This window comes from Sciurus carolinensis, chromosome 13 (genome assembly GCF_902686445.1).
Source record: "Sciurus carolinensis chromosome 13, mSciCar1.2, whole genome shotgun sequence".
Lineage (NCBI taxonomy): Eukaryota > Metazoa > Chordata > Mammalia > Rodentia > Sciuridae > Sciurus > Sciurus carolinensis.
In genome coordinates this window covers 88,713,707-88,727,929 of record NC_062225.1, presented here as the reverse complement: position 1 = coordinate 88,727,929, position 14,223 = coordinate 88,713,707, and the positions used below count along the sequence as shown (strand labels likewise).

The 14,223-nt window shown below is 35.7% G+C and overlaps 1 protein-coding gene across 9 annotated transcripts in view; it reads right to left on the bottom strand.

The window, feature by feature from the left end:
• Kidins220 (kinase D interacting substrate 220) overlaps nucleotides 1-14,223 on the bottom strand; it is a 101,358-nt gene that overhangs the window by 59,137 nt on the left and 27,998 nt on the right. For all 9 annotated transcript variants that reach the window (XM_047521970.1, XM_047521961.1, XM_047521963.1 and 6 more), the window contains exons 8-15: nucleotides 13,682-13,879; nucleotides 12,014-12,112; nucleotides 9,738-9,836; nucleotides 8,434-8,532; nucleotides 6,501-6,678; nucleotides 3,824-3,988; nucleotides 2,716-2,895; nucleotides 1,691-1,856 (exon numbers count right to left, since the gene is read on the bottom strand). In XM_047521970.1, coding sequence (XP_047377926.1) covers nucleotides 1,691-1,856; nucleotides 2,716-2,895; nucleotides 3,824-3,988; nucleotides 6,501-6,678; nucleotides 8,434-8,532; nucleotides 9,738-9,836; nucleotides 12,014-12,112; nucleotides 13,682-13,879 — 1,184 coding nt within the window. The remainder of the gene's footprint in view (nucleotides 1-1,690; nucleotides 1,857-2,715; nucleotides 2,896-3,823; nucleotides 3,989-6,500; nucleotides 6,679-8,433; nucleotides 8,533-9,737; nucleotides 9,837-12,013; nucleotides 12,113-13,681; nucleotides 13,880-14,223) is intronic.

Genomic DNA, 14,223 nt, shown 5'->3' with positions numbered 1-14,223 from the left:
ACAATTTGGGATCACATTATACTATACTGTACGGTCTTGACTGATGCTATTTTAATTGTTCAAAGTTTTAAAAATATTCTCATTAGGGCTGGGGTTGTGGCTCAGTGATAGCCGCTCGCCTAGCATGCATGAGGCACTGGTATCGACTTGGCACCACATAAAAAGAAAATACTGCATCCACCTACAACTAAAAAATATATATTAAAAAATTCTCATTAAAGTATTTTCCCTTTTATCTATTAAAATAATTCCCCAAGTATTTTATCCTATTGTATTTTCCTTTGATCTTTTTCTAAATTTCTCATTTCTTAATCTTTTCTTGATACTTGATCCTATCTGCTAGCTACAGTAGTCCTTCAGCACGTATGGGGGACCATTCCAGGATAGCTCAAGGCCCTTATATAAAATGGCATAGCAGTGTTTGCATATAACCTATACACATCCTTCCATATACTTTAGTCATCTATATATTATGTGAAATACTTAATATAATGCAAATGATTTGCAAATGACTATTATACTATGTTGTTTAGGGAATAATGACAAGAAAAAAGTCTGTACATTTTTAGCACAGGTATTTTTTAAAACATGGTTGGTTGAATTTATCCAAGGGTACAAAGATCTCACAGTACTGGTAAGCTTTCACTTTTATTTTTCTCCCTCATATTCATAGTTTGAATGTTTCATTTGATTTGGTCTATATTTATCTTAAAATTACACATATTTTATTGTATTAACTTAAAAATTCTTAATCTTTAAATGTACTTATAATTCACTAATTTTTTATTTGTTCTAATTAGTTATACATGACAGTTGAAGGCATTTTGACACATCATACATAAATGGAGTGTAATTTCTCATTCTTCTGGTTGTACATGATGTGGATTTATACCAGCTGTGTAATCATATATGCACATAGGGTAATAATATTCAATTTATTCTACTATCTTTCCTACCCCTCACCTCCTCCCCTCCCTTTTTTTTCACTAATGCTTATTGAATTTCTTTTAACTTCATAAGGTTTTTTCCCCCTTTTAGTCCATTTTATTTTCATCAAGAGCCCTATATCTTTCCTCTATTCCTTGGCTTAAATGTTTTTCAAATGTTTTTCTATTTTCTCATATATTTCCTGTTTGATATAATAAGGTTAGACAGAGCTGAGGAGCGAGCTTCTCAGAGAAGCAAGCTGGGTTTCACACTTATTGAAGGAGGTGTCGGATCTCCACCTGGAGCTTCTGATGCCAGGACTCCATCCTCAATCCAATGCTCCCTTCAGCGTGTGCACCAAAAGATGGTAACAGGTGATGAAAGGGAGGAAAGGTTTATGCACAAATAAAATGTGGCCAAAGTTAAACAGGTTTCTTTATGGAAACATGATTCAATACACAAGAGAGATACAGACTGTAAAGTGTTTCCTAAATGCATTTGACCAGGGCATGTTCTTTTTTATTTTTTATTTTTTCTTCTTTTTTTGCAATGCTGGGGATTGAACCCAGGGCCTTGTGCTTGCTAGGCAAGCACTCTACCATCTGAGCTATATCCCCAGTCCTAGGGCATGTTTTTGTTTTTACTTTGTTCATATAAAAGGTTCAAGGTACTGAACATTATAAACTTTATTAATTTTTGATTTTTTATTTATTTATTTTACTTAATCTAATAAAGGTTACTTCTGTCAAAGGGACTGACCCACCTCACAGGTAAAGCTTTCGTAGTTTGCTCTGGCAGTTCAGGTGGGTTCACAAACATCAATTTGAAGAGGAGTTCCAAATACCCAATGTGTCTTGCCAATCTGGTACTGAGGACCCAGGCCCAATTCCAGCTTTCTCCTTCCCTTCGTCCACCAAAGTAAATGACAACTGAAATTCACGGTTTTAAAAAAATTATTGAAAAACAATCATTAGCCAGGCAGTTTCTTTTCACCAAATAGTCAATAATGAAGTAATGATAGCTAAGCTTACTTAACTTATTATGGCCCCATACTATTTCCTAACTACTCCTCAAAGAATTCCTCAAATTACACCCAACTCCTAATAAACAGAAGATGTATGAAAAATGGGAATGAAACTGACTAAAACATGACCTAATAATTATAATCAGAAAGATAATGTCTTAAAGAGAGATATGCTTACAGTTCAGATTCAAATGTAAACAACTTTGAGTTTATCACTGTTTGCAAGTGTTGAAGCTGCCAGTTCTTCCAAAGGTGGATCTTCTTCCTCTCTTTCAATAGAAGGCACTCCCAGATCAGAGATTTTGGTTTTCAGCATGGGAAATCGAACTCTTGACTTATACATGCTAGGCAAGTACTCTACCACTAAGCAACATCCCCAGCCCTTATATTTTTTCTTACTCTGCTTATAGAAAAAAAAAAATTATGGTGATGGTCAAAATGCTTAAGTGGATGCTAGTGATGGCTTGAAGCTTTGTCTTCAGAAAAGACATAAATGTGTCATTAATATGTATGAGAGTAAGTGTAATAAACCAAGAGCCCTGCTTTAATATTAACAAGTAGTACACTAGTTTTTAAAGCTACTCCAGCCATGTTGTAAACAATGTTTCTCCAGGCCAATTTAAAATACAGGAAAAAAGATCAATTTTTTCAATTATGAAATTCACGTATAGGTTTTAAGAGACAGATACACATAATATTTTAAGTTAAAACAATTAGTTTTGTGCTTTCTGCATTTTTGAAAAAGATAAACAGTAAAGACTTACTGAAGAATATGTATAAGAGAGCCAGGAAGCTCAATGACACTGCTATTCCAAGATTTGGGTCAACTGTAAAAGCAAACAGTAAGCCAACCCCTCCACAAAGTAGCACTGTAATAAATACTATAAGCCATGAAAACTGAAAAAGGGGTTCGATCTGTTGTCCTGCAAAAGTCTTCATCTCATCTGAAAGAGAAATTAATACAACAACTTTATTCCTTTTTCAAGAAACACAACTTTAAGCTTGATTTTCAATTTTCACATTTCCAAGATAAACTTTTCTTAGGCACTGAGTCCCCAGATAGAATGCTGTTCTTGATCATTTTAACCAATGATCTCATTCCATAAACATAGAACCTCATTTCCCAGGGGCTCACTTACCTGTCTTACCCACTGTCCTGCTTCACACTGAGGATGCACAAAACCCTTTTCCACACAGTCCCATCTGTCAAGATTTTATTGGTATTTTTGTGGTTTGCATTACACAAGCACTAATGTACTATTTGCATATGCAAAAGTAAAAATAATATTCTGTGCCTTCAAACTATATATCACCAGCATTCTTCTCTGATCCCAACTCTTTACCTCTAATCACACTCGGGAATCACAGTTCTTAAAGGTGTATGGAACCCAAATGTACATCATATAAGCTGTTTTTCCCATAAAACTTGGAGCAATCTTTACAGGCAATACTGAAACCTGTCTTTGAAAAATAACTACAGTTTTGCCAAGCAAAAGGTGCGTGTGTTGCATGTGGGGGTTAGCTGTGTAGGAAGCTCCTCACAAAGGGACCACGTCAGAAAAAAATGTATGGTCTTCTGATTTTTTCAAAAACGTCACGGGCCTCCCAAATGCAGCAGAGTGCAGCAGAGTTGCAAGCTGACAACAATGTGAAGGGCCTGAGGAGCCTGCACCAAGGGTATGACCTAATGTTAGCACAGCCCTGGATCTGTTTTACAAAGAAAATGCCAAGGACCATGGGCAGGACCAAAGAGAAGGGAGTAAAACCCTAAAAAATTCATGTTAGCAAACCATTTTACCCATACACAGAGCTCTTTTTCTTTACTCTAGAGAAAACCTTGTTAAACAAACAGACTTTATACATGAATTTTACCTTCTAGTTTCTTGAGTAAGAAAGATTTTCCACTTCCCCACTGGGCATATAACCCCACACAAATAGGTGGCTGCATGGTAGGTTCACTGAGAATATCTGCCAGGGCACTGCTATATAAATCATAGCCAAGCATGTCACCGTCTGTTTCAGTAGGGGATAAGTGTCCTATAATTAGAAACACACCAGACCCTTACATTAAACAGTGGTATTACCTGTTGAAGGAAGCATCAATTTTCATTTATTGTTTATTAGAGAGAAAAATTTATTGTAAAATGTCTAGACCTATATAAAAATAGGTCCAGAAACTCTTAGGTAAATACCATATTACATGGAATTTAAGCTACCTACAGATAAAAGATACATCATTTTTATGAACATCGAAGAAAAAATACCTACCAAATTGTAACAATACTTTCTTATCCATCACTTATAAAATACATTCCAACCTCATACATGTTAAAATGTGGAATAACGTGCATTTAGAGTCAGTAAAATGATAATAAAAACATAAAATAGGTCAGGAGTACACCTATAATCCCGGTGATGTGATTCAGGAGGTCAAGGCAGGAGGATTGTAAGTTTGAGGCCAGACTCAACAACTTAGGACCTAAGTCACTTAGTAAGACCCTGCCTCAAAATTTAAAAAAAGGATTGGAGATGCAGTTCAGTGATAAAGAGCTTCTGGGTTCAAGTCCTAGTACCCACTTCAAAAAAAAAGAAAGAAAATAATCCTAGCCGGGCTGGTGGCACATGCTTATAACTATAGTAACTGAAGCCGGAGAATCAAAAGTTTGAGGCTACCCTGGGCAACTTATTGAAACCCCATCTCAAAACAGAATTAGAAAAAAAGGAATTGGACATAACTTTCCTATGTTCATATATGAATATACCACCAGTGTAACTCCACATGATGTCCAACCAGAAGAATGGGATCTAATTAGAATAAGTTATACTCCACGTGTGAATGTGTGTGTGTGTGTGTGTGTGTGTGTGTGTGTGTCAAAATACACTCTATTATCATGTACATCTAAAAAGAACAAATTAAAAAAATCCAATTAAGAAAAAAGGGTCAGGGAAGTAGCCCAATAGTAGAACAGTTGCCTATCATGTGTGAGGCCCTGGGTTCAATCCTTAGAACGAGGAAGAGAAGAAAATATTAAAATTAAAAGTCAATGGGTATGTGTACAAGTTGTTCACTGTAGTACTAGTTGGTAACAGCAAAACCACCAAATATTCATCAATATAGAATTGAATATATTATTAGAGTTCTATGATGAAAGATTATACAATAATTAAATTATGATAGTTCATTATTAAAAACTTTTCTAACATATCATGATCTGATTTCATTCCTGTTTGTTTTTTAAAGTTACACACACAGTATAAAACGTTTTATACTTTTTTTTTTTTTTTTTTTTTGGAAGTACTAGTGACTGAACTCAGGGGCCCTCTACCACTGAGTTAACACCTATAGCCTTTTTTATTTTTTATTCTGAGACAACGTCTCACTAAGTTGCCCAAGCTGGCCTCACACTTGTGACCCTCCTTCTCACCTCCCAGATAGCTGGGATTACAGCCACAACACCCGGCTTTACTTCATAAATGTAAAGAAAAGACTGGAGGATTATTCAAATAATTACAAGTTGGAAGGTAGAAGAAAATGGGGAATTTGCTTTTTCTGCTAAATTCATGTCTTCATTTTTCAAATTTAATGACTATGTATTATTATTGTAATTAGACAAATATTTTGAAACACCAAAATGCATAACACATTAGAATTATAAAGCAAGATATGAGTAAGAAGTCAAACAGGAAAATGATAGGATTATACTATCTCCTGTTGGTTTCTGGAACTAACATTTTTAAAAAATTTTAGTAGAAAATTATTCCATATTTCAAAACATCATATATTAATGATTACATTCTCATGTGTATCATTTTCAATCAAAAGCTATTTTAGGCCAGGCATGGTGGTGCATGCCTGTAATTCCAATGGCTCCGGAGGCTGAGGCAGGAGGATTGCAAGTCCAAAACAAGCTTCAGCAATTTAGCAAGAACCTAAAGCAACTTAGTGACACCCTGTCTCAAAATAAAAAATAAAAAGGGCTGGGGTGTAGCTCAGTGGTAGAGTGCTTGGAGCCCCTGGGTTCAATGCCCAGTGCTGAAAAATAAGGAAATATAAACACAAATATGAGGCAAAAATTTTATCTAGTTAGGCAGATCATAGAAAGTCATAGAGAAGGAGAGAGTGGACACGAAACAAACTTTGAAGGAGAGAGATGATTTTATTAAGAACAGAATATTCACAGGAATAGAGCATGGCTTTTGTGGGCAAAACAAAGAAAGAGAACTGTAAATGCTCAGGCTTCCTCAGATAACAGCACATTTCATAAAAGCACAAAGTAAACCTGGAGGAACAATGGGGAAAAATAAGCTGGATTTTCAGAAGTCTTAAAAACTGACTGAGGACTCAATGTACTTAACTTAGAATGCTACAACACAATGCAAAATAATTTTAAATAGGAAGGACTACTTTTCTTAGCAAAATAATAACTTTTTAACTTTAAATTTTCCAGTTAAATGACACTTGGAAAAGTTAGCTTCTTTTATTTTTCCTACTTTTTAAATGAACATTCTTTATTTAAAAGTTTTGTCAGGTACAAAACCCAATACTTACTGGCTCCAAATATCTGAGTTAAAATGCTCTTCTGATGACTACAGTCGATGTTGTAAGGAGTCTCACCAGCTTTGTTGGGCCTATAAAGTAACCGCCCATCTTTGGGATTTCTTAAAAGAAGTTCTGCCAGTTTCCGACTTCTTCCTCGAATAGCAATATGCAAGGGAGTATCTCCTTTCTATAAAATAGCAACAAGAAAACTGACCTTTCACATTTTCATTCTATTACAAATAGATAACGATTTTTATGCTTCTACAAAATTACAGAAAGTCTGAACTTTTCATAATTTTCACAGAGTATATAATAGGAATTTTTATCTCCATCTTTCCCACAGTTTCTTTATCTAGTTCCTTAACTAGATAAAGTTCCTTAACTAGATTTTCTCAGAAACTATTTCTGCTGTAGCCCTCTAGAAAGAAGGCCATCCCTCTCCCCAAGGACGTCAATCACCATCCTCAACTAATCTGTAGTTCATGTCATAGCTTTCTTTTATCAGCTGTGACCTTTGGTCAATCTCCTGTCCTTAAATTCCATTACTCTACATTCTCCACCTCTGAGTCCTGAGTCAATCTGCCTTTCTCTGACCCCTATAATCTCTTCCACTCTCCTCACCTTTCACTTTCCCTAACATCGACCTACCTTCTTCCCTGATTAGAATCCAATCATGTTAGCGGTCACATACAATACTAAGAAAACCTGCTGTTAAAAAAAAAAAAAACAAAAACAAAAAACCTCTTCGTTTTGCAAAACACTCTTCTATTTATTATTCCACAAATACCTCTTGCCAACAACTAATGACCCAAAACTTAAATTCCCAGTTCTCATCTACCTGGTCACTCTATGACCTTCGGCATTCTTCCTGTGGCCACCATGGCACAACCTCATCTTGATTCTTCCTCTTCTTTCTCAGGCCTACTTCCTCTCTAGATTCCCTTCCTATGATCTAAATGCAGCACTGAGCTCACTATTGTAGAGTACTTTTTATGCTGGGTACTTTCAAGAAAATGAAGTTGGAAAACAAGACAGTTGTAGCCTTAAACAGCTAATGTTATAAAAGAAAGAGACTAGACAAACAAGCACAACAGAATAAACTATGATGACACTCAGCATAGAAGAGGTGAATTCAGACCTTGGCCTCCATGATACTTCACACTGATTATCTGTGTCACTCCCACGCACCTCCTGTGTTCTGGGAACTACCTACCCAATGTCCCTTCCCAGACTAAATTTCTTGCCCACATTCTAGTCCCTCACTTCCCAATGCCAAGTGGCCACAGCTTCCTGAATGTCTTATCAATCCTCAAATTAAACACATCTGAACCAGATTTCACCCTCTTCATTTCCCCACTCAACTCCTCTCCTCATCTCTGAACCTGTGAGAAGGTAAAAAGCTAGAGTACTTCCACTACACATAAAATTTCTGAAAAGGCAAGGAAAACATGAATACACCTACCATTCTAAACCTGTTTGCAATGAAAGCAAACTAAAACCAGGAATAGTTTCTATATAAGCTAAAATCTTAAGCAATTTGGAGTGCTTTCATTATGAAAAACATAAAAACTCTACAAAAAGATTATAGTAAGGACACATAGCAGAACATTCCATCTCCTATTAGTGAATGTTAATGCCAATAAGCTTTGGGTGTCTATTCTCTCAGCCCCTTTGGATTCTTCCCTCTGCAACATGCTTTATCCGTGATACTGTCCTCCGTGTACAGTGGTCAAGGGTAGCACCCACACTGGTATGAGCCACAGAAGGAAAATCTGAAGCAGCTTCCCCAACAGCATGCCAAGCCGGCCCACTCCTCAGCACAGACACCCCAGCAGGGCATCTCACCTACACACAATCAAATCAGACTCCCGCGAGTCCCCCAGACCAAAGGTCAGTCTACCAGGGGCCCTCGAGGAAGTACGCCTCTGCACAAACGCTTTACCTTATCCACAGCAGACACCTTGGCTCCTTTATCTAGCAGAAGCTCTACCACTTCAATATTCCTCATCTTGGTGGCTTTTATCAGCGGTGTTTCACCATCCTGTGGGCACAGACAAGGAAGTTTATCAGGTTCACAGTTTACTTCTAAGTGTTTAACATCATACAAATGTAGATGTTGAGAAATATCTGACATTGGTAACGGTCTATATTTAAAATGTTCTCAGGAAAATATAGTTTAAAACTAATAAAAAAAAAGTGCATTTCCTCTCACAACCACACATTGGTACTGAAATAACTCTGCATCACTTAGCCGAATATGGGCTGCACTCTCCTGCTCCCAAACCACACCTGTTGCAGTGGCTGCTCTGGTCAGGTCCCCAGGCTCTACAGCTGACCTCTCAGGCAGCCTCTCCTCCACCAACCAACCCACAGTCCAGTCTGCCAATGTTCAGTGTCTAGAGTCTTTTCAGAAACATATGAGAATCCAAGGACCTTTACATAAGAGGGAAAAACATTTGAATGAAGCAGCTTGCCTTGGGAAAACCTTTAAAGAGTTCATGGTAGCCTTCAGAGTCAAATGAAACAAAACAAGAGACTACAATGCAGTACTAAAATAGGAAAAACAAAAACCTGGTCAGAAGCCACAGTCACAGTAGCTGACGTGGTTCCAGAAGAAAAAGAAAAAAGATGATCAAGGAGCGAACCACAAAGCAGCGGATATCCCAGGTCATACTCTCCCCCAGGGAACTAAAGTAACCATCACTGATTTAGAAATATGCTAGTCCAGGTCTAGCGGATGAAATAGGATGGTCTTATAGACGACACCATAATTTTGCTTTATTCATTAAGAATTTTCACCAGTTCAATCCAGAATTCCAAATATATTTTCCCCATGGAAAACTATTACATATATGGCTATATAATCACCAGAGTCACATTTAGCTTTGTATTCTTTGTGTTTTGAGTAAAATAGGCTAAATGGCTGATGTGAGGAACCAACAACCACTCCCAATGGTCTTTAAAAGAAAATGTGTTCCATATTCCAAACAGGAGCCTAAAAGAATTTGGGAGAAATGATCCATCCATAATTGATGAATAGTTGACAGTACTTTCTGAAAAGTAACAAATTACACACTGTATTTTGTTGTGAATATAGAACTCCCAAAAGGATACAAAGTTACTGTTCAATTTAACATAGAGTAAAATCAGTAATACTAAAATCAAACACAATTATTGGGAAAAAAAAGTAAGCAGTACTAATATTCAGCATTAGTACTGCTAACAGAATAGAAATGCTATTCATACCTTTGTGCATATTTCAGTATCAGGATTGCACTGTAAGATATCTCTCACCATTGTTGCATTTCCCTTTTCAACAGCCCAATACAGAGCAGTTTTATTGTCCTACATAAGTAAAAAAAAAGAAAAAAAAATCAATAATCACTTTATATAAGATACAATGTTAAAAACTGCTATTTGTAAATATAAAATATCATTAACATTTCTGCCAGAAACCATTCCAATAGGTGGCATGGTGGAAAATAATATTAATCCTCTTTCTATCTGGGATTTACTTGTGAGAAATTCTTCATGGAAGAAGCCTAGGAAAATATTACTTGACTTAAAAGTAGCAATCCCACATAATTAATAAATTATACTTTTGTAATGCAATCAGATTTCAAGAGCATGCAAGGGGTTAGAAGTCATCAATACCTGAAAGCTCAATAACCTAGGACAAGTCATCTAAATATTCTGACCCACAGATTTTCATCTGTAATATGAAATGAGTATACCTGCCCAGTTTTCCTAAGAAAATGCCTAAGGACATACTTTACAAACACACAGAATTACCATCTTTAGCTTTCTTAATCTCTGCCTTCCCTTCAACCTATATTATCTTGATTATATCCCTTAACATCCTATCTAAATCAAAAACAGAAAATCGATCCACACAGAACAGGAAAGAGCTAGAAAAGAAACACTGATTAAAACAGGAAAACAGGATTGACAGACACAAAGTAGTTTGGCAAAACTAAAACAGATGATCTAGAAACCATCTTTTCATAAAAATATTACTTAATTCAGAAGATAATGACTTCTTCCAAAATATCCCCAAAAGAGTTCTCATTCTAAAAAATAATCACTAGCTGCCCAACTTCCTTAGTGCTGCTCTCAAACCTCTGCCCCTACTTCCTTTCCATTTCCGTCCCTCTCTTCTACCCCAACACCCCACCACCTCAGTGTTAAACAGATTTATTCACTAGCTATGGAATAATCTTTAACTTTTGCATTTTCTCATACTTTTTCCATGGCCTTTGCATAAAATACCCAGCCTTCCTTTTTTTTCTTTTTTATTAAAATCAAACTCATCTTCAAATTTAACTCAAATTCTACATTTTTTGAAAACTTTCTTCTTTAATATTCTCTTTTCCTACCTCAAGACTCCCATATTTGAACCTTTCCTTAGACAATCAATCAATCATATATCATCTTGTCACTTCACTTTTTATGTTTATATGAAAATATAAAAATAAACTAAAGCCACCCAAATTAAAATACTTGTTTCTTAAATGTCAGGGTCCCATGTTAATTTCCCTGAAGCATGAGGCATAATAGTTATTGATTTCAAAAAAAAAAAAGACGTTGGATACAGGAGATTTTTGGCTACATATAAGAAAAACTGCCAGGTGTGGTGGTGCATACCTATAATCCCGGCATGTGCCGGAAGGCTGAGGCAGGAGGATCATAAGTTCGAGGCCAGCCTCAGCAACTTAGCAAGGCTCTAAGAAACTTAGCAAGAACCTGTCTCAAAAGAAAAAAATAAAAAGGGTTGAAGATGCAGTACAGTGGTAGACTACCCCTGGATTCAATCCCCAGTACCAAAAAGAAAAAACAGGGCAGAAAGGCAGACTGTTCAAAACAGGCTACCAAGACAAAATTTCCTAACTCTCAAGTTCTTGAAGTATTAGATATGTTCATAAGTTTGGGCAAGGCTTTTATAAAATCTAGATTTTTTTTTCCCCTGTGCTGGACACGGAACCCAGGCCTTGCACACTGAAGGTAAGTACTCTACCACTGAGCAAAATTCCTAGTTCCTATCAAAAATTAATAGCCTTTGTAGCTCTATGAGTTCTGACCACCTGAAGCAAAGTGGTCCTAAAGAGGTGAGCAGAATGGGAAAGAAGAGAAAACAAAACACAAATGAAAGAACAACAGTATATGAATGAAGAAAACGAAACAGGAAAAACACTTTAAAACAAAAAATAGTACCAGATATTCAAATGCCAATGTCTCTGTACCACAAGCTATTCATTTCAGAATCAAATAAATTTTTGTTAGTAAAACCAGTATATTCTAAAAACATGAGCTTTTGCTTGCCTTCGATCTGAATATAACTTGACATTAATTCAGAAACTTTATAATAATGGCAGTGAAATGTAATAACAATAGTATATTACCCATTAAATGTATTACGGTTTACAAGTTTTCAGTCCCATAAGAAAATTAGAAGAATAACATGATCAGTCAGTATATACAACTAATTATGCCTGAGATAAAAACTGCACTATAATCACACATACCTGTCCTCTAATATCTATATCAGCATATTTTTGGAGAAGTGCACGAACGATTTCAACATGACCACCTCTGACAGCACCAATCAGTACAGTATCCCCACTCTAAAAAGACAAAACACAAGGTTATTTGTTGAGAACAAATAACAGTTCTGAAGCTAAGGTTACTCATTTGTTAATATGATAGATTTGTTTCAAATATTTCTTGGAAAAAATCTACTTCTAAATAAGGGAAACTTCTGAATTAATAAATAATAGTATCTGATATTAACAGTCCTCAGAGTTATGCCTCAAACAAGAACTTGTGAAATTTCTTAACAAAAATTTAGAAAGAAAAGTACCAAGAACAAGAATCTAGTCTCTCTAAAAGTAATTTGCAAAATGTTAAATAAAATAACACTGGGGCTGTCAATGAACTAAATGAACATTTGGAAATTATATGATAAAAAAAATTCCTTGGTATAATGCCATATGAAAAAAGTCATAGATTCTAGAAAAGGGATTTTGTAGAGCTAATACTATCAGTGGTTCAAGAGACACACTTAATAAAGTGGTAAATCTGGTCCTCAGTCAGAATCCATGACTATATCAACAATTGGGCAGTAACAGGCCAGTAGACGAGACTGCTTCATCTCCTAGCACAAAACTCAAACAAGGTGACTACTTTATGAGCACATTTCTTTGTCCTGAAGTTACATTAACCAAACAACAGGTATTTTTAATCCCATTTTCCCACTAATTCAAATACTGTTTTGGCAATGGACACAAATATCTTGTTATTTATTACTGATTATAAATCAGTTTTAGGTTTCTGGGTTGGATGAGACCAAGAGCTACGGCTTGATTCAATTCTGAGCAAGCCCCAATGTGCTGTTAAGTCAAGACAGCATCCTCGAGGATTATTAAGTTTAACACGATGGTGTGGTTTCTTAACTGCTACATTAACAGTAGGAAGAAACTAAAGGCAGGCAGATTTTACTTGAGAATATCAGCATTAACACAAGTGAGAAGTAGTACATTAACAAATGATTATAAAGACTTCACTGTTTACAATGTGACATGGACCATTCTAGGCCCTGGGAAATAAGACACACAAGGTCCCAACCCTGGGCAAATTTAGTCTAGCAGAGAAAAATGACACACAATGAACAAAAAATAAGGTAGGTGCTATACAAACACATTAGGGTAAGGTGACAGAAAGTGACTGGATAGTTACTTTGGATGGAGTAGCTGAAGACCTTTCTGAGAAAGCAGATTTACATTGAGGTGAACTGACAAAGATTCCAGATGAAGTTGGGTATGTAAGTGTGAACTGAGACAAGAAATCAGGGCAAGAGAAATAATTTTGAAAATCTTAACTGTAAAGATGGTACTTTAAGCCCTGGGATAATGAATAACATCATCTGTGAAAAATATCCACAGTGATATACATCAAGAACAGTTACAGACTAATTGTACATGTGACATTTTCAATAACAAAATTGACAAAAATAAAAAAGGACATTCTTCAAAAAAAAAATTAATGGTTTTTAATTTATTAGTTTCAAGGTAGAAAGAAACTTATCTTTAAACAAATGTATATCATGAATAAAGAATCTGAAAGGGGAGAAGCAGCAGTTAGGTAATCTTCCACCCACTTTACCAGTATAGACAAACCTGAAATGGGTAACCTACCCTGTCAGGTATATTTACATATGTTCCGGCATCAAGCAGGTCCTGTACAATCTCTGTATGCCCCTCCTTTGATGCAATCATTAAGGCTGTATTTCCATCTTTATCTGTTAAATTTACATTTGGATTCCTCTTCAGAATTTCTTTTACTGACTGTGTGTAGCCTCCTTTCACTGCCACAATAAGTGCAGTCATTGAATTCTAAAAAAGAAAGTCCAAGTAATAGCATATCCTAGAAAACATGATTTATGCCATAATCAGAAAATTAATGTTTTCAAATAGCCTATTACTAACAGTTATTTCTGATCATGAAATGACAATATAAGTAACCAGACAGGTACCAAAAAATGGCAGGGGGCATATTTCAAGTTTGTGAAGATATAGTAATTTTCTTGAGTCATTAGGATTATTAGGAGGTTCAGTTCATTTAAATGATAACTGAACCCTGGACTCATTTACAATGAATGAACTTCCTCATTAATGTGATGAAGTTACAGTTGATAGAATGACTAAAGATTAAACCCATTCTAAATTAAATAACTGAA